Raw genomic sequence first — 23,879 nt, 5'->3', positions numbered from 1 at the left:
TATGACTCGTATGGTCGCTTTAGTAAGATTTTGTCTCATGTGTTTAACAATTTCTGCTCTGTTGAATCGAAGTTGAAATCTTAACAGGTATGTAACTGTGCACTGTGTTAGATAATGTTCCAGTGGTCTGTTGTGGCTGTAACTGTGCACTGTGTTAGATAATGTTCCAGTGGTCTGTTGTGGCTGTAACTGTGCACTGTGTTAGATAATGTTCCAGTGATCTGTTGTGGCTGTAACTGTGCACTGTGTTAGATAATGTTCCAGTGGTGTTGGTGTGGGGGAGGTGTTGGTGTGGGGGAGGTGTTGGTGTGGGGGAGGTGTTGGTGTAGGGGAGGTGTTGGTGTGGGGAAGGTGTTGGTGTGGGGGAGGTGTTGGTGTGGGGGAGGTGTTGGTGTGGGGGAGGTGTTGGTGTGGGGGAGGTGTTGGTGTGGGGGAGGTGTTGGTGTGGGGGAGGTGTTGGTGTAGGGGAGGTGTTGGTGTGGGGGAGGTGTTGGTGTGGGGGAGGTGTTGGTGTGGGGGAGGTGTTGGTGTGGGGGAGGTGTTGGTGTAGGGGAGGTGTTGGTGTGGGGGAGGTGTTGGTGTGGGGGAGGTGTTGGTGTGGGGGAGGTGTTGGTGTGGGGGAGGTGTTGGTGTGGGGGAGGTGTTGGTGTGGGGGAGGTGTTGGTGTGGGGGAGGTGTTGGTGTAGGGGAGGTGTTGGTGTGGGGGAGGTGTTGGTGTGGGGGAGGTGTTGGTGTGGGAGAGGTGTTGGTGTAGGGGAGGTGTTGGTGTGGGGGAGGTGTTGGTGTGGGGGAGGTGTTGGTGTGGGGGAGGTGTTGGTGTGGGGGAGGTGTTGGTGTGGGGGAGGTGTTGGTGTGGGGGAGGTGTTGGTGTGGAGGAGGTGTTGGTGTGGAGGAGGTGTTGGTGTTGGGGGAGGTGTTGGTGTGGGGGAGGTGTTGGTGTAGGGGAGGTGTTGGTGTGGGGGAGGTGTTGGTGTGGGGGAGGTGTTGGTGTGCGGGAGGTGTTGGTGTGCGGGAGGTGTTGGTGTGGGGGAGGTGTTGGTGTGGGGGAGGTGTTGGTGTGGGGGAGGTGTTGGTGTAGGGGAGGTGTTGGTGTGGGGGAGGTGTTGGTGTGGGGGAGGTGTTGGTGTGCGGGAGGTGTTGGTGTGGGGGAGGTGTTGGTGTGGGGGAGGTGTTGGTGTGGGGAAAGTGTTGGTGTGGGGGAGGTGTTGGTGTTGGGGGAGGTGTTGGTGTGGGGGAGGTGTTGGTGTGGGGGAGGTGTTGGTGTGGGGGAGGTGTTGGTGTGGAGGGAGCACGCAGGAGCCCCACCTGTACAATAACCTATTAGTGGGCGCCATCTTGCGGTCTCCAGCGCCTCATAGAGCCAACGCTGTCATATAGAGAGCAACGGTCTAAATGTTCCTACTGAATGAGTAAGTGTTGAACGATCCCTTCCAGTTATTGTATTCTTGCTTGTGAGTCTCCCGGTCACAACACACGGTCTTAACTGGCCGGGGCTCAGTGGTGGTCTCATGACTGAGTCATCCTTCTGCCTTCGGACACAAGCGAGTAGAATGGCGTCGATACGAGAAACATCTCTGATGAGAGGTTACCCTGTAATGCTAACGTTTCCCAACGTCAAGAAACTGTCGTACTAAAGTCCCCACTCCTACCTGACCAGAGGACCCAAAACAGAAGACGGGACAGTATGACAGTGTCGCGAGCTACTACCATTTTCTAGTACGACAAATTTTGCTTAAGTAAAGTATATGTCAAAATGCGACGTTGTATTAGAAGGACGGGTTGAAGGCCTGAGTCGTCAACTATTTAACAACACGTGTACAACTGTGTACATGTTCCCTGTAACAAGCAGCTTGATCCAGACTCCGGTGTGTCTCAAGTTTGGTTATAATGGAGGACACAGCACTGCGAGATGTCAGTCATGAAGAGTTAAAGTTATACAAGTATTCAAGTGAAGAGACAAGTTCCTGGTGAACTACAGGTATCACCGTTGGTCCTACATCTCTCTGACAGTTCCTGGTGAACTACAGGTATCACCGTTGGTCCTACATCTCTCTGACAGTTCCTGGTGAACTACAGGTATCACCGTTGGTCCAACATCTCTCTGACAGTTCCTGGTGAACTACAGGTATCACCGTTGGTCCTACATCTCTCTGACAGTTCCTGGTGAACTACAGGTATCACCGTTGGTCCAACATCTCTCTGACAGTTCCTGGTGAACTACAGGTATCACCGTTGGTCCTACATCTCTCTGACAGTTCCTGGTGAACTACAGGTATCACCGTTGGTCCAACATCTCTCTGACAGTTCCTGGTGAACTACAGGTATCACCGTTGGTCCAACATCTCTCTGACAGTTCCTGGTGAACTACAGGTATCACCGTTGGTCCTACATCTCTCTGACAGTTCCTGGTGAACTACAGGTATCACCGTTGGTCCAACATCTCTCTGACAGTTCCTGGTGAACTACAGGTATCACCGTTGGTCCAACATCTCTCTGACAGTTCCTGGTGAACTACAGGTATCACCGTTGGTCCAACATCTCTCTGACAGTTCCTGGTGAACTACAGGTATCACCGTTGGTCCAACATCTCTCTGACAGTTCCTGGTGAACTACAGGTATCACCGTTGGTCCAACATCTCTCTGACAGTTCCTGGTGAACTACAGGTATCACCGTTGGTCCAACATCTCTCTGTGACAGTTCCTGGTGAACTACAGGTATCACCGTTGGTCCAACATCTCTCTGACAGTTCCTGGTGAACTACAGGTATCACCGTTGGTCCAACATCTCTCTGACAGTTCCTGGTGAACTACAGGTATCACCGTTGGTCCAACATCTCTCTGACAGTTCCTGGTGAACTACAGGTATCACCGTTGGTCCAACATCTCTCTGACAGTTCCTGGTGAACTACAGGTATCACCGTTGGTCCAACATCTCTCTGACAGTTCCTGGTGAACTACAGGTATCACCGTTGGTCCAACATCTCTCTGACAGTTCCTGGTGAACTACAGGTATCACCGTTGGTCCAACATCTCTCTGACAGTTCCTGGTGAACTACAGGTATCACCGTTGGTCCTACATCTCTCTGACAGTTCCTGGTGAACTACAGGTATCACCGTTGGTCCAACATCTCTCTGACAGTTCCTGGTGAACTACAGGTATCACCGTTGGTCCAACATCTCTCTGACAGTTCCTGGTGAACTACAGGTATCACCGTTGGTCCTACATCTCTCTGACAGTTCCTGGTGAACTACAGGTATCACCGTTGGTCCTACATCTCTCTGACAGTTCCTGGTGAACTACAGGTATCACCGTTGGTCCTACATCTCTCTGACAGTTCCTGGTGAACTACAGGTATCACCGTTGGTCCTACATCTCTCTGACAGTTCCTGGTGAACTACAGGTATCACCGTTGGTCCAACATCTCTCTGACAGTTCCTGGTGAACTACAGGTATCACCGTTGGTCCAACATCTCTCTGACAGTTCCTGGTGAACTACAGGTATCACCGTTGGTCCAACATCTCTCTGACAGTTCCTGGTGAGCTACAGGTATCACCGTTGGTCCAACATCTCTCTGACAGTTCCTGGTGAACTACAGGTATCACCGTTGGTCCAACATCTCTCTGACAGTTCCTGGTGAACTACAGGTATCACCGTTGGTCCAACATCTCTCTGACAGTTCCTGGTGAACTACAGGTATCACCGTTGGTCCAACATCTCTCTGACAGTTCCTGGTGAGCTACAGGTATCACCGTTGGTCCAACATCTCTCTGACAGTTCCTGGTGAGCTACAGGTATCACCGTTGGTCTTATATCTCTTTGATTGATCTGATTACCCAATTATTGTTACTTTGTGTAAAGTTCTACTCATATCGTTATGTAAATAATTACGTGAGGCTATTGATAAGTATTACTGCTGACACCACTAGCCAATTTCAAAACCCATCTCACTGTACAGTTATCCTCACTGTCAAACCTAATGTTAAAATACATTTGGCACTGCTCACACAGCTTTGCTGAGTCTCTCATACAGGTTGTCTTTATGTGGCGTGGCAGAGCTAAACGTCCGCAGTCAGACACCACAGAACACTACATCAGATGCTTGGCTCCCTTTGTGACTGATCCAACTACACTATAAAGTGTTAGGTCGTGAGTCCTATTGTTGTGCAACTTGTTATTGTATTATTCCTTTTCTCTAGATAGCTACCGTGTTATTAAGATCAACGATGTCCATTAGTTATACGATTGTTGCAATATTACTTTCAGAAGAGATTACTGAAGAGAGAGTATTTGACAGTCTCGGAGGTAAGTTAGAGGTTGACACACTCCTCCTCTGTGGTGAGACAGTGTTGGTCAGGGAGGCAGGTAAGTGGTGGAGAGACTTCCCCACTGTGGTGAGACAGTGTTGGTCAGGGAGGCAGGTAAGTGGTGGAGAGACTTCCCCACTATGGTGAGACAGTGTTGGTCAGGGAGGCGGGTAAGTGGTGGAGAGACTTCCCCACTGTGGTGAGACAGTGTTGGTCAGGGAGGCAGGTAAGTGGTGGAGAGACTTCCCCACTGTGGTGAGACAGTGTTGGTCAGGGAGGCAGGTAAGTGGTGGAGAGACTTCCCCACTGTGGTGAGACAGTGTAGGTCAGGGAGGCAGGTCCCTGACCTACAGTGTCGTCTTCTACCTTAGAGGTGTTCATCTACCTTTGAAGTGCTCACCTACCTTAGAGGTGTTCACCTACCTTAGAGGTGCTCACCTACCTTAGAGGTGTTCATCTTCCTTAAATGTGTCATTGAACCTGAAAGGTGTTCATTTACCTTGAAGGTGCTCTTCGTCCATAAAGATGTTCATCTACTTTAAAGATGTTCATCTACTTTAAAGATGTTCATCTACTCTAAAGATGTTCGTCTACTCTAAAGATGTTCATCTACTTTAAGAGTGTGCATCTACTCTAAAAATTATCATCTACTTTAAAGGTGTTTATCTACCATGGAGATGTTCATGCACCTTCATCGTAAACGTGTGTGTGACTCACCAGTGCAGGCAACACCACAGGGCTTGGGGGCTGGGAGGCTCCAGGAGGAGGCAGTGCTGTAGCGGCCCAGGTAATACAATATGATGAAGGAGGAGACGACCACTATCGCCATCTGCAACACACACCGGCGCACGTCCATACCTGCGGGTGAAACACACGCTGAATGTAATCACTGGCACATACCCGGACACATCTTCCAATGAAGCTCTAGGGGCTAGTTTTATCCAATTTTGCATTGCGATTGCTGTGGGGTACATGGCCAACATGGCCAGGAAGGGGTCAACATCAATCAATTAAATAAAGCATGGCACAATGTCATGGGACACCCGTTGAACCTCTTGGTGATTCTGGGACTGGTTGCACCTTTAAAACTTTGTAAATAGCTTAATTCAATCACAACCATTTTTTTCTTGCAGTATAGAGAAAAACGTACACAGATGTCAGGAAAACAAAGCAAAAATCTGATTTTCATAATTTGGCTGAAGTAGTCCAATATGTGACCATGACGTCACCAACACTAGGGTCTCCTTACCGCCATACTCCTCCTCTCACACCCAACAACCTCAGAATTACCCACATTATGATAGTCGTTAAGAAGGTCAATAAAGGCAGAATCGTGGAAATCTGCAATAAGTTTAATCGTATTGGTAATAAGTTTATCGTATTGGTAATAAGGTACTTAATTACATATTATTTTTGCACTCCTCTACTGCCCCGGATTTGGCTGCCATCTTGAAAAAATGGCGAGAATGTTTGCACAATGTTGTTCATGGCCCACATGTTTTGACCCCAACATAACCAGCTTCAGCATGTTATGACCCCAACATAACCAGCTCCTGTATGTTTTGACCCCAACATAACCAGCTCCAGTATGTTATGACCCCAACATAACCAGCTCCAGTATGTTTTGACTCCAACATAACCAGCTTCAGCATGTTATGACCCCAACATAACCAGCTCCAGTATGTTTTGACCCCAACATAACCAGCTTCAGCATGTTATGACCCCAACATAATCAGCTCCAGTATGTTTTGACCCCAACATAACCAGCTTCAGCATGTTTTGACCTCAACATAACCAGCTACTACAAGTTTTGACCCCAACATAACCAGCTTCAGCATGTTTTGAGCCCAACATAACCAGCTCCTACAAGTTTTGACCCCAACATAACCAGCTTCAGCATGTTTTGAGCCCAACATAACCAGCTCCTACAAGTTTTGACCCCAACATAACCAGCTTCAGCATGTTTTGACCCCAACATAACCAGCTCCTGCAAGTTTTGACCCCAACATAACCAGCTTCAGCATGTTTTGAGCCCAACATAACCAGCTCCTACAAGTTTTGACCCCAACATAACCAGCTTCAGCATGTTTTGAGCCCAACATAACCAGCTCCTACAAGTTTTGACCCCAACATAACCAGCTTCAGCATGTTTTGACCCCAACATAACCAGCTCCTACAAGTTTTGACCCCAACATAACCAGCTCCTGCTGGATAGGGGGGGGGGGGGCATACCTGTAAGCACTAAGTAACCTGTAATACAATTTTCTGTAACATTATACATTATACTGCTTCAGTTGTCTATATTAATGTCTGTGTGTGATTTATATTATAGGGTACACATGTACATTTTATTTATTTATTGTTAGCAGTTCATGTGCTGCTTGAATGAGTTTCGGCTGGCCAGCTCCCATGTGTGTGGATTCAACTCGTTGTATTCACCTAGTTGTGTTTGTGGGGGTTGAGCTTTGCTCTTTCGGCCCGCCTCTCAACTGTTAATCAATTGTTTACTAACCACTTTTTTCACACACACACACACACACACACACACACACACACACACACACACACACACACACACACACACACACACACACACACACACACACACACACACACACACACACACACACACACACACACACACACACACACACACACACACACACACACACACACACACACACACACACACACACACACGACGACGATGCAAAAATTATGAGGAGGATTGAAACAGAGGATGATAGTAGGAGGCTACAAGATGACCTGGATAGACTGAGTGAATGGTCCAACAAATGGCTGTTGAAGTTCAACCCGAGTAAATGCAAAGTAATGAAACTAGGCAGTGGAAACAGGAGGCCAGGCACAGGATACAGAATAGGAGATGAAGTACTTAATGAAACAGACAGAGAGAAAGATCTAGGAGTTGATATCACACCAAACTTGTCTCCTGAAGCCCACATAAAGAGAATAACGTCTGCGGCATATGCGAGGCTGGCTAACATCAGAACGGCGTTCAGGAACCTGTGTAAGGAATCATTCAGAATCTTGTACACCACATATGTAAGACCAATCCTGGAGTATGCGGCCCCAGCATGGAGCCCGTACCTTGTCAAGCACAAGACGAAGCTGGAAAAAGTCCAAAGGTATGCTACTAGACTAGTCCCAGAACTAAGAGGCATGAGTTATGAGGAAAGGCTGCGGGAAATGCACCTTACGACACTGGAAGACAGAAGAGTAAGGGGGGACATGATCACAACCTACAAAATCCTCAGGGGAATCGACCGGGTAAACAAGGATGAACTATTCAACACTGGTGGGACGCGAACAAGGGGACACAGGTGGAAGCTGAGTACCCAAATGAGCCACAGAGACGTTAGAAAGAACTTTTTCAGTGTCAGAGTAGTTAGTAAATGGAATGCATTAGGAAGTGATGTGGTGGAGGCTGACTCCATACACAGTTTCAAATGTAGATATGATAGAGCCCAATAGGCTCAGGAATCTGTACACCAGTTGATTGACGGTTGAGAGGCGGGACCAAAGAGCCAGAGCTCAACCCCCGCAAGCACAATTAGGTGAGTACAATTAGGTGAGTACACACACACACACACACACACACACACACACATGATGGACTATGTCACCCAAAAATGTCAGGAGGCTGTAAGCAGGTTTGTCCCAGCCCGACAGGAAAAAACAGAAGCAAAGGAAGAATCCGTGATTTAATAAGGAATGTATGAAAGCAAAGGAGCTGACCAAAAGGGCATGGAGGAACTTCCGTAATAACAGAACACCAGAAAATAGAGAGAGATACCAGAGAACCAGGAACGAGTATGTCAGTGTAAGAAGAGCAGCTGAGAAAAGGTATGAAAATGATATAGCTAATAAAGCCAAGACCGAACCAAAGCTACTACACAGTCACATCAGGAGGAAGACAACAGTGAAGGAACAGGTGATGAAACTTAGGGTGGGCGAGGACAGGTACACAGAGAATGACAAAGAGGTGTGTGAAGAACTCAACAAAAGGTTCCAGGAGGTCTTTACAATAGAACAGGGAGATGTCGTGGCGCTAGAAGAGGTGGCAGCAAACCAGGTGACCTTGGATAGGTTCGAAATTACAAGAGATGAGGTCAAGAAGCACCTATTGGAGCTGAATGTGAGAAAAGCTGTTGGGCCGGATGGAATCTCGCTATGGGTATTGAAAGAGTGTGCAGGAGCACTTTGCCTACCACTATCCATAGTGTATAGTAGGTCACTGGAAACGGGGGACCTACCAGAAATATGGAAGACTGCTAATGTAGTACCAATATACAAAAAGGGTGACAGACAAGAGGCACTGAACTACAGGCCAGTGTCCTTAACTTGTATACCATGCAAGGTGATGGAGAAGATTGTGAGAAAAAACCTAGTAACACATCTGGAGAGAAGAGACTTCGTGACTACCCATCAACATGGGTTCAGGGAGGGTAAATCTTGCCTTACAGGCTTGATAGAATTCTACGATCAGGTGACAAAGATTAAACAAGAAAGAGAAGGGTGGGCGGACTGCATTTTTTTGGACTGTCGGAAAGCCTTTGACACAGTACCCCATAAAAGGTTGATGCATAAGCTGAAGAAACAGGCAGGAGTAACTGGTAGGGCGCTCCATTTGATAAGGGAGTACTTAAACAATAGGAAGCAGAGAGTTACAGTGAGGGGTGAGACCTCAGACTGGCGTGAAGTCACCAGTGGAGTTCAGTGACTTGCGGGACCAAAGAGCCAGAGCTCAACCCCCGCAAGCACAACTAGGTGAGTACACACACACACACACACACACACACACACACACACACACACACACACACACACACACACACACACACACACACACACACACACACACACACACACACACACACACACACACACACACACACACACACACACACACACAATGTTTATGTCAATGTTTGCAGATGACGCAAAATTAATGAGAAGAGTTGTGACAGACGAGGATTGTAGGATCCTCCAAGAGGACTTAAACAGGCTGCAGAGATGGTCAGGGAAATGGCTACTGGAGTTTAACACCAGTAAATGTAAAGTTATGGAAATGGGATCAGGTGACAGGAGACCAAAGGGACAGTACACAATGAAGGGGAACAGCCTACCTGTAACGATTCGAGAAAGAGACCTGGGAGTGGATGTGACACCTAATCTAACTCCTGAGGCACATATAAATAGGATAACGACAGCAGCGTACTCTACACTGGCGAAAATTAGAACTTCATTCAGAAACCTAAATGAGGAAGCTTTTAGGGCGCTTTACACTGCCTACGTGAGACCCGTCTTAGAGTATGCCGCGCCATCATGGAGCCCCCACCTGAAGAAACACATAAAGAAACTGGAGAAGGTTCAGAGGTTTGCGACGAGGCTTGTCCCAGAGCTACGAGGGATGGGATATGAAGAGCGGCTGAAGGAACTGAACCTTACGACACTAGAGAAAAGAAGGGAGAGAGGAGATATGATAGGGACATATAAAATACTCAGGGGAATTGACAAAGTGGAAATAGATGAAATGTTCACACGTAATAATAACAGAACGAGGGGACATGGGTGGAAACTGGAAACTCAGATGAGTCACAGAGATGTTAGGAAGTTTTCTTTTAGCGTGAGAGTAGTAGAAAAATGGAATGCACTTGGGGAACAGGTTGTGGAAGCAAATACTATTCATACTTTTAAAACTAGGTATGATAGGGAAATGGGACAGGAGTCATTGCTGTAAACAACCGATAGCTAGAAAGGCGGGATCCAAGAGTCAATGCTCGATCCTGCAAGCACATATAGGTGAGTACATATAGGTGAGTACACACACACACACACACACACACACACACACACACACACACACACACACACATTCTCGGGACCAAAGAGCCAGAGCTCAACCCCCGCAAGCACAATTAGGTGAGTACACACACACACACACACACACAACACACACACACACACACACACACACACACACACACACACACACAGAAGTGGCGGCAGAAGCAAGGAAGAGGCGCAGGGGAGAGGGGAAAACCAGGAAGTCACAGCTCCCAACACAAGACCCCCAGAGGCGAGGGGGGAACCCACAACCAGCTACCCAGTAACACCAGAAGGGAGGACAACCCCGCCTCCCTCCTCTGCATAGAAAACCCCCCTACCCCAAACCCTCCCTGCCCCCACTCAAATGTTCAGCCAAATCTCCCTCCTCCCACACCCAATCCCCACCCTTCTACCCCTCCCCTCCTCCCGAGTCCTCCCTCCCCCCCTTTCCTTCCCGTCCTCCCTCCCCTTTCACCCCATACCCTCCCTGTCCCTCCCCCTGCACTGGATCCCCCGCCCCTCATCCCAGTATCCTCTGAGACCCTGTTATCCACCTCACAGGTCCTCACACCCATGGAACAGCCTCCCCCACCAGCAGAACACTCACCAAGGAGGCGATTTGAGAAGGGACAGAAGAAAGTGAGCCTCAAAGCGATGTACACTAACATAGATGGAATTACAAATAAAGCAAGCTTGCTTGCTTTATTTGTAATTGGAGAACTGGAGAACTCCAAAGCTTGGAGAACTGGTACTAGAGGAAATCCCAGACATAATAGCCCTCACAGAAACAAAGATCACGAAAACGATAACAAATGCAGTGTTCCCACAGGACTATTATGTTATGAGGAAAGAGAGGGAAGGAAGAGGTGGGGGTGGGGTAGCTCTGCTGGTAAGAAAAGGCTGGGATTTTGAGGAGATGGATATTCAGGGCTGTGAAGATTTCAGTGACTACATAGCAGGTACTGTAACAAATGGAGGGAAAAAAATTATAGTCGCAGTCATATATAATCCACCACCAAATGACAGAAGACCTAGACAGGAATATGATAGAAACAACATGGCCACCATTAACATAATAGAAAGAGCAGCTTCTGTTGCTAGCAGGAATGGATCTGGATTACTAATTATGGGAGACTTCAACCATGGGAAGATAGATTGGAAGAACAGAGACCCGCATGGAGGACCAGAAACATGGAGAGCTAAGCTGCTGGACGTGGCAACAAGAAACTTTCTAAGCCAGCACACCAAAGAACCAACAAGAATGAGAGAAGATGAACCAGCAATGCTTGATTTGATATTTACCCTAAATGAATGGGATATAAGGGAAGTTAAAATGGAAGCGCCCTTGGGAATGAGTGACCACAGTGTATTGAACTTTGAGTACCTGGTAGAACTAGGACTTATCTCCCCCAAAAAAGAACTAGGAATCAAAAGGCTGGCATACCGAAAGGGGAATTATGAACAGATGAGAAGTTTCCTAAGTGAAATACCTTGGGACACAGACCTCAGAGACAAGTCTGTACAGGGTATGATGGACTATGTTACCCAAAAGTGTCAGGAGGCAGTAAACAGGTTCATCCCGGCTCAAAGGGAAAAATCCGAGAAGCAACAGAAGAATCCATGGTATAATAGGGCATGTATGGAAGCGAAGAAACTGAACAAAAAAGCGTGGAGGAACTTCCGGAATAACAGAACACCAGAAAGCAAAGAGAGATACCAGAGAACCAGGAATGAGTACGTCAGGGTGAGAAGAGAAGCAGAGAAAAATTTTGAAAATGATATAGCAAACAAAGCCAAGACGGAACCAAAGCTACTCCACAGTCACATCAGAAGGAAAACAACAGTGAAAGAACAGGTATTGAAACTTAGAACAGGCGAGGACAGGTATACAGAGAATGACAGAGAGGTGTGTGAGGAACTCAAGAAGAGGTTCCAGGAGGTCTTCACAATAGAACAGGGTGAGGTCACTGTGCTAGGAGAAAGGGAGGTAAACCAGGCGGCCTTGGAGGAGTTCGAAATTACGAGAGAGGAGGTCAAGAGACACCTGCTGGATCTGGATGTTAGAAAGGCTGTTGGTCCAGATGGGATCTCACCATGGGTACTGAAAGAGTGTGCAGAGGCACTTTGCTTGCCACTCTCCATAGTGTATAGTAAGTCACTAGAGACGGGAGACCTACCAGAAATATGGAAGACAGCGAATGTGGTCCCAATATACAAAAAGGGCGACAGACAAGAGGCACTGAACTACAGGCCAGTGTCCTTGACTTGTACACCATGCAAGGTGATGAAGAAGATCGTGAGAAAAAACCTGGTAACACATCTGGAGAGAAGGGACTTCGTGACAAATCGCCAACATGGATTCAGGGAGCCTTACAGGCTTGATAGAATTCTACGATCAGGTGACACAGATTAAGCAAGAAAGAGAGGGCTGGGCGGACTGCATTTTCTTGGATTGTCGGAAAGCCTTTGACACAGTACCGCATAAGAGGCTGGTACATAAGCTGGAGAGACAGGCAGGTGTAGCTGGTAAGGTGCTCCAGTGGATAAGGGAGTATCTAAGCAATAGGAAGCAGAGTTACGGTGAGGGGTGAGACCTCCGATTGGCGTGAAGTCACCAGTGGAGTCCCACAGGGCTCTGTACTCGGTCCTATCTTGTTTCTGATATATGTAAATGATCTCCCGGAAGGTATCGATTCATTTCTCTCAATGTTTGCGGACGATGCTAAAATTATGAGAAGGATTAAAACAGAAGAGGACTGTTTGAGGCTTCAAGAAGACCTAGACAAGCTGAAGGAATGGTCGAACAAATGGTTGTTAGAGTTTAACCCAACCAAATGTATTGTAATGAAGATAGGTGTAGGGAGCAGGAGGCCAGTTACAAGGTATCATCTGGGAGAGGAAATTCTTCAGGAGTCAGAGAAGGAAAAAGACTTGGGGGTTGATATCACGCCAGACCTGTCTCCTGCAGCACATATCAAGCGGATAACATCAGCGGCATATGCCAGGCTGGCCAACATACGAACGGCATTCAGAAACTTGTGTAAAGAATCATTCAGAACTTTATATACCACATATGTCAGGCCAATCCTGGAGTATGCAGCCCCAGCATGGAGTCCATATCTAGTCAAGGATAAGACTAAACTGGAAAAGGTTCAAAGGTTTGCCACCAGACTAGTACCCGAGCTGAGGGGTATGAGCTACGAGGAGAGACTACGGGAATTAAACCTCACTTCGCTGGAAGACAGAAGAGTTAGGGGGGACATGATCACCACATTCAAGATTCTGAAGGGGATTGATAGGGTAGATAAAGACAGTCTATTTAACACAAGGGGAACACGCACAAGGGGACACAGGTGGAAACTGAGTGCCCAAATGAGCCACAGAGATATTAGAAAGAACTTTTTTAGTGTCAGAGTGGTTGACAAATGGAATGCATTAGGGGGTGATGTGGTGGAGGCTGACTCCATACACAGTTTCAAGTGTAGATATGACAGAGCCCGATAGGCTCAGGAATCTGTACACCTGTTGATTGACGGTTGAGAGGCGGGACCAAAGAGCCAGAGCTCAACCCCCGCAAACACAACTAGGTGAGTACAACTAGGTGAGTACACACACACACACACACTCACACACACACACGGTTGAGAGGCGGGACCAAAGAGCCAGAGCTCAACCCCCGCAAGCACAACTAGGTGAGTACAACTAGGTGAGTACACACACACATATTTCGCAGTTCTGGAGAGAGTCACACGTGGTGTCCGTAGGGTCCGCGAATAACATCAATTATCTCGAGACATTGAAGTGTTACCGAGACAAGAAACATAGTTTTTTGTCACAGAAGTGTACGCAAACGCAGTGATCAAGTGTATAGTGAGCTCCTACAGCGGTAGAGCAATTAAGAAAGCAAAAATAAGGTCGAATGGCAAGATCAGTGTGTACCGAATGGCAAGATCAGTGTGTACCGATGGGTCAGCCTAGCCACCCAGCCTAGCAGGACCTACGATTTGCTTGCTGAGTGATGTGTTGTGAAGCGGATTGTAGCATACATAGTGATTGATCCCCTGAAGTGTGTGCACCGTTTAGGATCATATACTAAGTGCACATAGTGGTGACGACCAGTGAGGAAGATAGGAACGAATGTTACCAGGAGCACGTGGAGACAACAGTAGCACGTGGAGACAACAGTAGCACGTGGAGACAACAGTAGCACGTGGAGACAACAGTAGCACGTGGAGACAACAGTAGCACGTGGAGACAACAGTAGCACGTGGAGACAACAGTAGCACGTGGAGACAACAGTAGCACGTGGAGACAACAGTAGCACGTGGAGACAACAGTAGCACGTGGAGACAACAGTAGCACGTGGAGACAACAGTAGCACGTGGAGACAACAGTAGCACGTGGAGACAACAGTAGCACGTGGAGACAACAGTAGCACGTGGAGACAACAGTAGCACGTGGAGACAACAGTAGCACGTGGAGACAACAGTAGCACGTGGAGACAACAGTAGCACGTGGAGACAACAGTAGCACGTGGAGACAACAGTAGCACGTGGAGACAACAGTAGCACGTGGAGACAACAGTAGCACGTGGAGACAACAGTAGCACGTGGAGACAACAGTAGCACGTGGAGACAACAGTAGCAAGTGGAGACAACATTGATACCAGAGAGAGGAGAGGACAGGCGACCAACCCCGTTATAAGGACATCTCTTCAAACTCACCTAGGGGAAAGACGGCCCAAGATATGATGGATTACATCACGCAGAAGTGCAAGGACGCAGCAAACAAGTTTGTCCCAGTCCAAAAGGAAAACAGAGAAATGAAAATGAGAAATCCATGGTTTAATCAGAGATGTAGGCTAGCTAAGCAGCAAAGTAAAAGGGCATGGAGAAACTATAGGAATAACAGGACACTGGAGAGCAGAGAAAGATACCAGAATGCCAGGAATGAATATGTCAGGATGAGAAGAGAGGCAGAAAGACAATACGAAAATGACATCGCAAGCAAGGCAAAGACTCAGCCTAAATTGTTGCATAGCCACATCAGGAGAAAAACAACAGTAAAGGAACAGGTTATGAAATTAAGGATAGGGGCGGAAGGATTCACTACAAACGACAAGGAAGTGTGTGAGGAATTGAATAAGAAATTCCAGGAGGTCTTCACCTTAGAGAAAGGAGAAATTCCAGAGGTAAGAGAGGGAATAGCTAATCAGGAACCACTGGAAGACTTTGAGATTACCAGCGGGGAAGTAAGGAAGTGTTTACTAGAGTTGGATGTGACAAAGGCTATAGGCCCAGATGGAATCTTCCCTTGGGTTCTAAAGGAAGGAGCAAGAGAACTGTGCCTACCACTCTCCATAGTGTGTAACAAATCAATGGCAACAGGGGAACTGCCAGATATTTGGAAAGCAGCTAACGTAGTCCCGATATACAAGAAAGGGGATAGACAGGAGGCACTGAACTACAGGCGAGTGTCCCTAACCTGCATACCATGCAAGCTGATGGAGAAGATTGTGCGAAAAAAACTAGTGGAGCATCTGGAGCGAAGGAACTTTGTAACACAGCATCAACATAGGTTCAGGTATGGCAGGTCCTGCCTCACAGGGTTAATTGAATTCTACGACCAGGCAACAAAAATAAGGCAAGAAAGAGAAGGGTGGGCAGACTGCATATTTTTGGATTGTCAGAAAGCCTTTGATACAGTGCCACACAAGAGGCTAGTTCGAAAGTTGGAGATGCAGGCTGGAGTGAAAGGAAAGGTACTCCGGTGGATAGAGGAGTACCTAAGTAACAGGAGACAACGAGTCTGTGTGAGGGGTGAGGTCTCAGATTGGCGAGACGTTACAAGTGGAGTCCCGCAGGGGTCAGTCTTTGCACCTATACTGTTTCTGGTATATGTAAATGATCTCCCAGAGGGTATAGATTCGTTCCTCTCAATGTTTGCCGACGATGCAAAAAATTATGAGGAGGATTGAAACAGAGGATGATAGTAGGAGGCTACAAGATGACCTGGATAGACTGAGTGAATGGTCCAACAAATGGCTGTTGGAGTTCAACCCGAGTAAATGCAAAGTAATGAAACTAGGCAGTGGAAACAGGAGGCCAGACACAGGATACAGAATAGGAGATGAAGTACTTAATGAAACAGACAGAGAGAAAGATCTAGGAGTTGATATCACACCAAACCTGTCTCCTGAAGCCCACATAAAGAGAATAACGTCTGCGGCATATGCGAGGCTGGCTAACATCAGAACGGCGTTCAGGAACCTGTGTAAGGAATCATTCAGAATCTTGTACACCACATATGTAAGACCAATCCTGGAGTATGCGGCCCCAGCATGGAGCCCGTACCTTGTCAAGCACAAGACGAAGCTGGAAAAAGTCGAAAGGACTAGACTACTAGACTAGTCCCAGAACTAAGAGGCATGAGTTATGAGGAAAGGCTGCGGGTAATGCACCTTACGACACTGGAAGACAGAAGAGTAAGGGGGGACATGATCACAACCTACAAAATCCTCAGGGGAATCGACCGGGTAAACAAGGATGAACTATTCAACACTGGAGGGACGCGAACAAGGGGACACAGGTGGAAGCTGAGTACCCAAATGAGCCACAGAGACATTAGAAAGACCTTTTCAGTGTCAGAGTAGTTAGTAAATGGAATGCACTAGGAAGTGATGTGGTGGAGGCTGACTCCATACACAGTTTCAAATGTAGATATGATAGAGCCCAGTAGGCTCAGGAATCTGTACACCAGTTGATTGACGGTTGAAAGGCGGGACCAAAGAGCCAAAGCTCAACCACCGCAAGCACAATTAGGTGAGTACACACACACACACACACACACACACACACACACACACACACACACACACACACACACACACATACACACACACACACACACACACACACACCAGGAAGCAACCCGTGACAGCTGACTAACTCCCAGGTACCTATTTACTGCTAGGTAACAGGGGCATTCAGGGTGAAAGAAACTTTGCCCATTTATTTCTGCCTGGTGCGGGAGTCGAACCCGCGCCACAGAATTACGAGTACTGCGCGCTATCCACCAGGCTATCAGGCCCCCCTGTGTGTGAGAGTGTGTGTGTGTGTATGTGTGTGTGTGTGTGTGTGTGTGTGTGTGTGTGTGTGTGTGTGTGTGTGTGTGTGTGTGTGTGTGTGTGTGTGTGTGTGTGTGTGTGTGTGTGTGTGTGTGTGTGTGTGTGTACTCACCTATATGTACTCACCTAGTTGAGCTTGCGGGGGATGATCTTTGGCTCTTTGGTCCCGCCTCTCAACCGTCAATCAACTGTGTACAGCTTCCTGAGCCTACTGAGCTCTATCTATCTCTCTTTCTAAGCACCAGCAAGAACTTCATGGTCTTGGTCTGTCTTTTGCTACTTCTCCTGGCCCACGCTGTGGCATTGATCTCATTAGTTCCTTTGACAGGTTTGTCAATTCTAACTCTAGTACTCTTTCGGACCTGTCTGCCTTTAGAGGGGCCCTTATCCCCGTTCTTGACAGCTTGTTTTCTAAGAATCACCACCTTCCTCGTCGCTTCCAGCTTGCCCTTGCCTCCCTGAAATCTAACAACTCTATTCTTATCCTTCCTTCCGACAAAGGCAATTCGGTGGTCGTCCTTGACCGTGAGGACTATCTCCGAAAAGCAGATGTCTTGCTCTCTGACTCTCGCACTTATGCTCCTCTGACTTCTAACCCTTTGGATCGCCTCAAAACTTCCTTTATCCGCAAACTAAGACAGCTCTCTAGTCTTTGCCCTCCTGACTTTGATCTCATTAAACGTTTCCGTGTCATCTGCCCTTCTCTTCCTTATTTCTACGGTCTTCCTAAGACTCATAAACCTGGTGTTCCTCTTCGTCCTATCACTTATTCACGGGGCTCTGTCAGCTATCCTCTTGCCTCCTGGCTCGCTAAAATTCTGACACCTTACCTTGGCACTTTTTCCCCTGCCCACCTTCGTCACTCTCAAGACTTCATAGAAAGACTGCGCATGCAACCCTCTTGTAAGATGCTTAGTCTTGATGTCGACTCTCTGTTCACTAATGTTCCGCTCGATGACGTTCTCTCTTTCCTTAGACAGAAGGCGTCAGAGGGCCTCCTTCCTCTCCCACTTCCCACTGACGTTTTCCTCGATCTCATTAGACTCTGTGTTGACTCTAACTCTTTCTCTTTCAACGGTAAATATTACACTCAAACTTTCGGCGTCGCTATGGGTTCCCCTCTCTCCCCTGTTCTTGCTAATCTCTACATGGAATACTTCGAAACTGTTCTTCTTCCTTTTATTGATACTCGTCCCTCTCTCTGGCTTCGATATGTTGATGACATTTTTGCTTTATGGCCTCATGACCTTAATCTTTTCCAGCCTTTCCTCGCCTCTCTTAACAATCTGGCTCCTTCTATCCATTTCAAAGTTGAGTGGGAATCTAATTCCCTCCTTCCTTTTCTTGATGTTCATGTTCACAGTTCTGTGTCTGGGTTCCCTTTCTCTGTCTACCGTAAACCAAAAGTACACTTTGATGAATAACGGCATCCTTGATGCCTTGGGAAGTAACCTTTATTGCTTGAAGATGTCTTGGAGAATATGCTTGATGTCTCTTCAAGTAACCGTGTTACATAAATACATCATGGAAAGTGTCTTTTAATACGAGAAGATGACTTGAAGCGTTCATTTGTTACACAAAGAAGTCTCGGAGTCTCCTTGTTATATAAATTCATCAGGAGAGTGTATTTTAATGTGTGAGGATATCTTGGAGAGATTCTTTTAATGAACGATGTCCTTTGATGCGCGAAGATGACTTAGAGAGCATATACTGATGCTCGAAGGTGTGTTTGGGAATATCCTTGATGGCTCGGAGAATATCCTTTGACGCTCAATGATGTCTCAGAGAGTAACTTTAGCATAGAAATGTTATGAAAAAAGTTACCTTTGACTATTTTCTATCTTCACGAAGTATAATGTTAGTTAAGAAACGTTATGACAGATTACCTTATACTATTTTTCGATTAAAAGAAGTTATTTTAGTTAAGAAAGGATGCGAAGATGATACACAAGACTATAGTTAAGAAAGGATGCGAAGATGATACACAAGATTATAGTTAAGAAAGGATGCGAAGATGATACACAAGATTATAGTTAAGAAAGGATGCGAAGACGATGCACTGGACCATTGTTAAGAAAGCATGTGAAGACGATATACCGGACTGTAGTTAAGAAAGAATGTGAAGCTCATACACTCGACAATAGTTAGGAAAGAATGTGAAGACGATACTGAAAGACGATGTGAAGACTAGTTAATAAAGGATACAAACACAATACACTAGACTATAGTTAAGAAAGGATACAAACACAATACACTAGACTAGTTAAGAAAGGATACAAACACAATACACTAGACTATAGTTAAGAAAGGATACAAACACAATACACTAGACTATAGTTAAGAAAGGATACAAACACAATACACTAGACTATAGTTAAGAAAGGATACAAACACAATACACTAGACTATAGTTAAGACAGAATGCGAAGAAAACACTAGACTATTTTCAGATGAATGAAGAGTGATTTAGTTAACAAATGGTAAATAAAGGTTGTTTTTTTATAAATCTGTTAGAGCATAAAGAGTGTCCATAGGTAAGAGCAGTGTCAGTAAGAAATATTAAGTTCATAAAAGAAATACGTTGACAGTTTTACAAATAAGTATATAAATCAGTAAAATTTTTACTGATAAAATCTGCAAGTAAGTAAATAATTTGTAAATGACTAAACAATTTGAAAATAACTAAAAATTTAAAATAAAAGTAAGTAATTTGTAAATAGATAAATAAATTTGCAAGCCAATCAATATGTTATGCTATTAATTAAATTTCCCTAACATTATATGAAGACACTGTGGACAGAACAGTGGGTTGTTCATATATAACAAAGAACTAGTTACTGCACAAAGATGTACCAGAAACATTTGCACATTTTGTTCTAAAATATACAGAGAATATGTAAGATCATGTTATGGATACAGACAACATGTGGAGAACATTAATTGAACTAGCTGAGAACATGCTGTGAACATTCAGAGAACAAGACAAGAGTAAGCAAAGGTGTAACTGAAGTAATTATACATTTTGGTTTAAAGAAACACAGAGAACATGTAAGAGCATGTGAAGAACACAGAAAGCATGTGGAGAACACAGAAAGCATGTGAAGAACACAGAAAGCATGTGAAGAACACAGAAAGCATGTGAAGAACACAGAAAGCATGTGAAGAACACAGAAAGCATGTGAAGAACACAGAAAGCATGTGAAGAACACAGAAAGCATGTGAAGAACACAGAAAGCATGTGAAGAACACAGAAAGCATGTGAAGAACACAGAAAGCATGTGAAGAACACAGAAAGCATGTGAAGAACACAGAAAGCATGTGAAGAACACAGAAAGCATGTGAAGAACACAGAAAGCATGTGAAGAACACAGAAAGCATGTGAAGAACACAGAAAGCATGTGAAGAACACAGAAAGCATGTGAAGAACACAGAAAGCATGTGAAGAACACAGAAAGCATGTGAAGAACACAGAAAGCATGTGAAGAACACAGAAAGCATGTGAAGAACACAGAAAGCATGTGAAGAACACAGAAAGCATGTGAAGAACACAGAAAGCATGTGAAGAACACAGAAAGCATGTGAAGAACACAGAAAGCATGTGAAGAACACAGAAAGCATGTGAAGAACACAGAAAGCATGTGAAGAACACAGAAAGCATGTGAAGAACACAGAAAGCATGTGAAGAACACAGAAAGCATGTGGAGAACACAGAAAGCATGTGAAGAACACAGAAAGCATGTGAAGAACACAGAAAGCATGTGAAGAACACAGAAAGCATGTGGAGAACACAGAAAGCATGTGGAGAACACAGAAAGCATGTGAAGAACACAGAAAGCATGTGAAGAACACAGAAAGCATGTGGAGAACACAGAAAGCATGTGGAGAACACAGAAAGCATGTGGAGAACATGCCCGTAATATTTCTACCTCTTAGGACTATGAGTAAAAATACAAAGAGGGCTTATTGAGTGATTTATTATTATTATGTTTTGTGGTAAATAGCTCTGAAATTAAGCAAAAGAGGGAGGAAGTGAGAGGGTGAGATGTGGGGGAGTTCGGAGGGTGTGAGGGGGAAGAAATGGGCACAGGGGAAACTGAGAGGTGAGGGAGGTAGTGAGAGTGAGGGAGGGGAGAGGAGTGATAATTATTTCATTCGGTGCGAGCTGTCAGTTATCACAATGATAAGTCCTGTAACGCCTCCTGCCTGTGTATTTACACATGTACGCTCTGATATCTGAATTGAGGGTAAGGTTTGTTTACGTCTACCTACAGCGATAAGCGTGAGAGAGGGAATGATTTTGCTTGGTGATGGGCGAATATCTCAATGGTGAGAGAGGCCGGAAAGGGGTAGAGACACCTGGCTTCTCGAGAGAGTATGTACTTTGATCAGAGAAACATGTTTACTGTGAGAAATGTGATGGCTGAGAGCTGGTCTGTTGTTCTGAAATAACTAAGTATGGTGAACATTGAACTAAGGCGGAGGACAAGAGCCAGAGCTCGATAGCTGAATTGTTCTATTTTACAACGCCGGAAATAACTACATTCTTAAATATTTAAAAATTATGTTGATTGGAAGGAAACTATATTTATGAACTTATAGAGCTTGGTAAAGGAACTAACAACTGACATTGTTAATTACTTCATACACTTCTAAATAACATATCCGGTGAAAATGGTCCACTTCTGACTACAATTTACCCCAAAATAGGTAGTACACCTCAGACTATATCTCTCCATATTATTTCTTTAACACCTCAGCGAGGAATTTAACAAACCTCAGTGACGAATTTTCCTTATAAAAGTTCCTTAAGACGAAAGCGAGGATCTTTCTCAATAACAATTCCTTAACACCGCATAAAATATTTTCCTCATAACTATTTCTTAAGACATAAGAGACGAATTTTCCCCATAAGAACTCCTAAACACTGCTGCAACCTATTTTCGATAAGAAGTCTATCCATCTACCATCCCCAACACACACACCCACCCCACACCCCCAACACACACACCCTCCCCACACCCCCAACACACACACCCTCCCCACATCCCCAACACACACACGCTCCCCTCACTCCCAACACACACACCCTCCCCACACCCCCAACACACACCCTCCCCTCACTCCCAACACACACACCCTCCCCTCACCCCCAACACACACACCCTCCCCACACTCCCAACACACACACCCTCCCCACACCCCCAACACACACACCCTCCCCTCACTCCCAACACACACACCCTCCCCTCACTCCCAACACACACACCCTACCCACACCCCCAACACACACACCCTCCCCTCACTCCCAACACACACTCCCTCCCCACACTCCCAACACACACACCCTCCCCACATCCCCAACACACACACCCTCCCCACATCCCCAACACACACCCACCCCACACCCCCAACACACACCCCCCCACATCCCCAACACACACACTTGCCCCACACCCCCAACACACACACCCCCTCCCCACATCCCCAACACACACCCACCCCACACCCCCAACACACACACCCTTCCCACATCGCCAACACACACACCCTCCCCACACCCCCAACACACACCCTCCCCACATCCCCAACACACACACCCTCCCCACATCCCCAACACACACCCACCCCACACCCCCAACACACACCCCCCCCACATCCCCAACACACACACTTGCCCCACACCCCCAACACACACACCCTCCCCACATCCCCAACACACACACTTGCCCCACACCCCCAACACACACACCCCCTCCCCACATCCCCAACACACACCCACCCCACACCCCCAACACACACACCCTTCCCACATCGCCAACACACACACCCTCCCCACACCCCCAACACACACCCTCCCCACATCCCCAACACACACACCCTCCCGACATCCCCAACACACACACCCTCCCCACATCCCCAACACACACACCCTCTCCACAACCCCAACACACACAACCGCCCCCTACCTCCAAAACACACCCTCCCCACATCCCCAACACATACACCCTCACCCCACCCCCAACACACACCCTCCGCACATCCCCAACACACACACCCTCCCCACACCCCCAACACACACCCTCCCCACATCCCCAACACACACACCCTCCTCACACCCCCAACACACACCCTCCCCACACCCCCAACACACATACCTTCCCCACATCCCAAACACACATACACCCTCCCCACATCCATAACACACACACCCTCCCCACACCCCCAACACACACACCCTCCCCACATCCCCAACACACACCCGCCCCACACCCCCAACACACACCCTCCGCACATCCCCAACACACACACCCTCCCCACACCCCTAACACACACACCCTCCCCACATCCTCAACACACACACCCTCCTCACACCCCCAACACACACGCTCCCCACACCCCCAACACACACACCCTCCCCACATCCCCAACACACACCCACCCCACACCCCCAACACACACCCTCCGCACATCTCCAACACACACACCCTCCCCACACCCCCAACACACACACCCTCCCCACATCCTCAACACACACACCCTCCGCACATCCCCAACACACACGCTCCCCACATCCCCAACACACACACCCTCCCCACA

The 23,879-nt window shown here is 46.8% G+C and overlaps 2 protein-coding genes across 6 annotated transcripts in view; both read right to left on the bottom strand.

The window, feature by feature from the left end:
* LOC123767559 (uncharacterized) overlaps window positions 1-23,879 on the bottom strand; it is a 456,074-nt gene that overhangs the window by 371,700 nt on the left and 60,495 nt on the right. For 4 of the 5 annotated variants that reach the window (XM_045757296.2, XM_045757294.2, XM_045757299.2 and 1 more), the window contains one exon: window positions 5,024-5,164. The exons of the other annotated variant lie outside the window; for it this stretch is intronic. In XM_045757296.2, coding sequence (XP_045613252.2) covers window positions 5,024-5,162 — 139 coding nt within the window. In that variant the 5' untranslated portion in view covers window positions 5,163-5,164. The remainder of the gene's footprint in view (window positions 1-5,023; window positions 5,165-23,879) is intronic. 5 annotated transcript variants of the gene reach the window in all.
* LOC138355342 (cytochrome c oxidase subunit 3-like) lies at window positions 20,310-21,080 on the bottom strand. The gene has a single exon (XM_069310224.1). It carries the CDS (start codon window positions 21,078-21,080, stop codon window positions 20,310-20,312), a length of 771 nt encoding a protein of 256 aa, XP_069166325.1.

This window comes from Procambarus clarkii, chromosome 67 (assembly GCF_040958095.1).
Source record: "Procambarus clarkii isolate CNS0578487 chromosome 67, FALCON_Pclarkii_2.0, whole genome shotgun sequence".
Taxonomy (NCBI): Eukaryota; Metazoa; Arthropoda; class Malacostraca; order Decapoda; family Cambaridae; genus Procambarus; species Procambarus clarkii.
The sequence above is the reverse complement of the archived record's forward strand: the minus strand, read 5'-3'. Positions and strand labels throughout refer to the sequence as shown.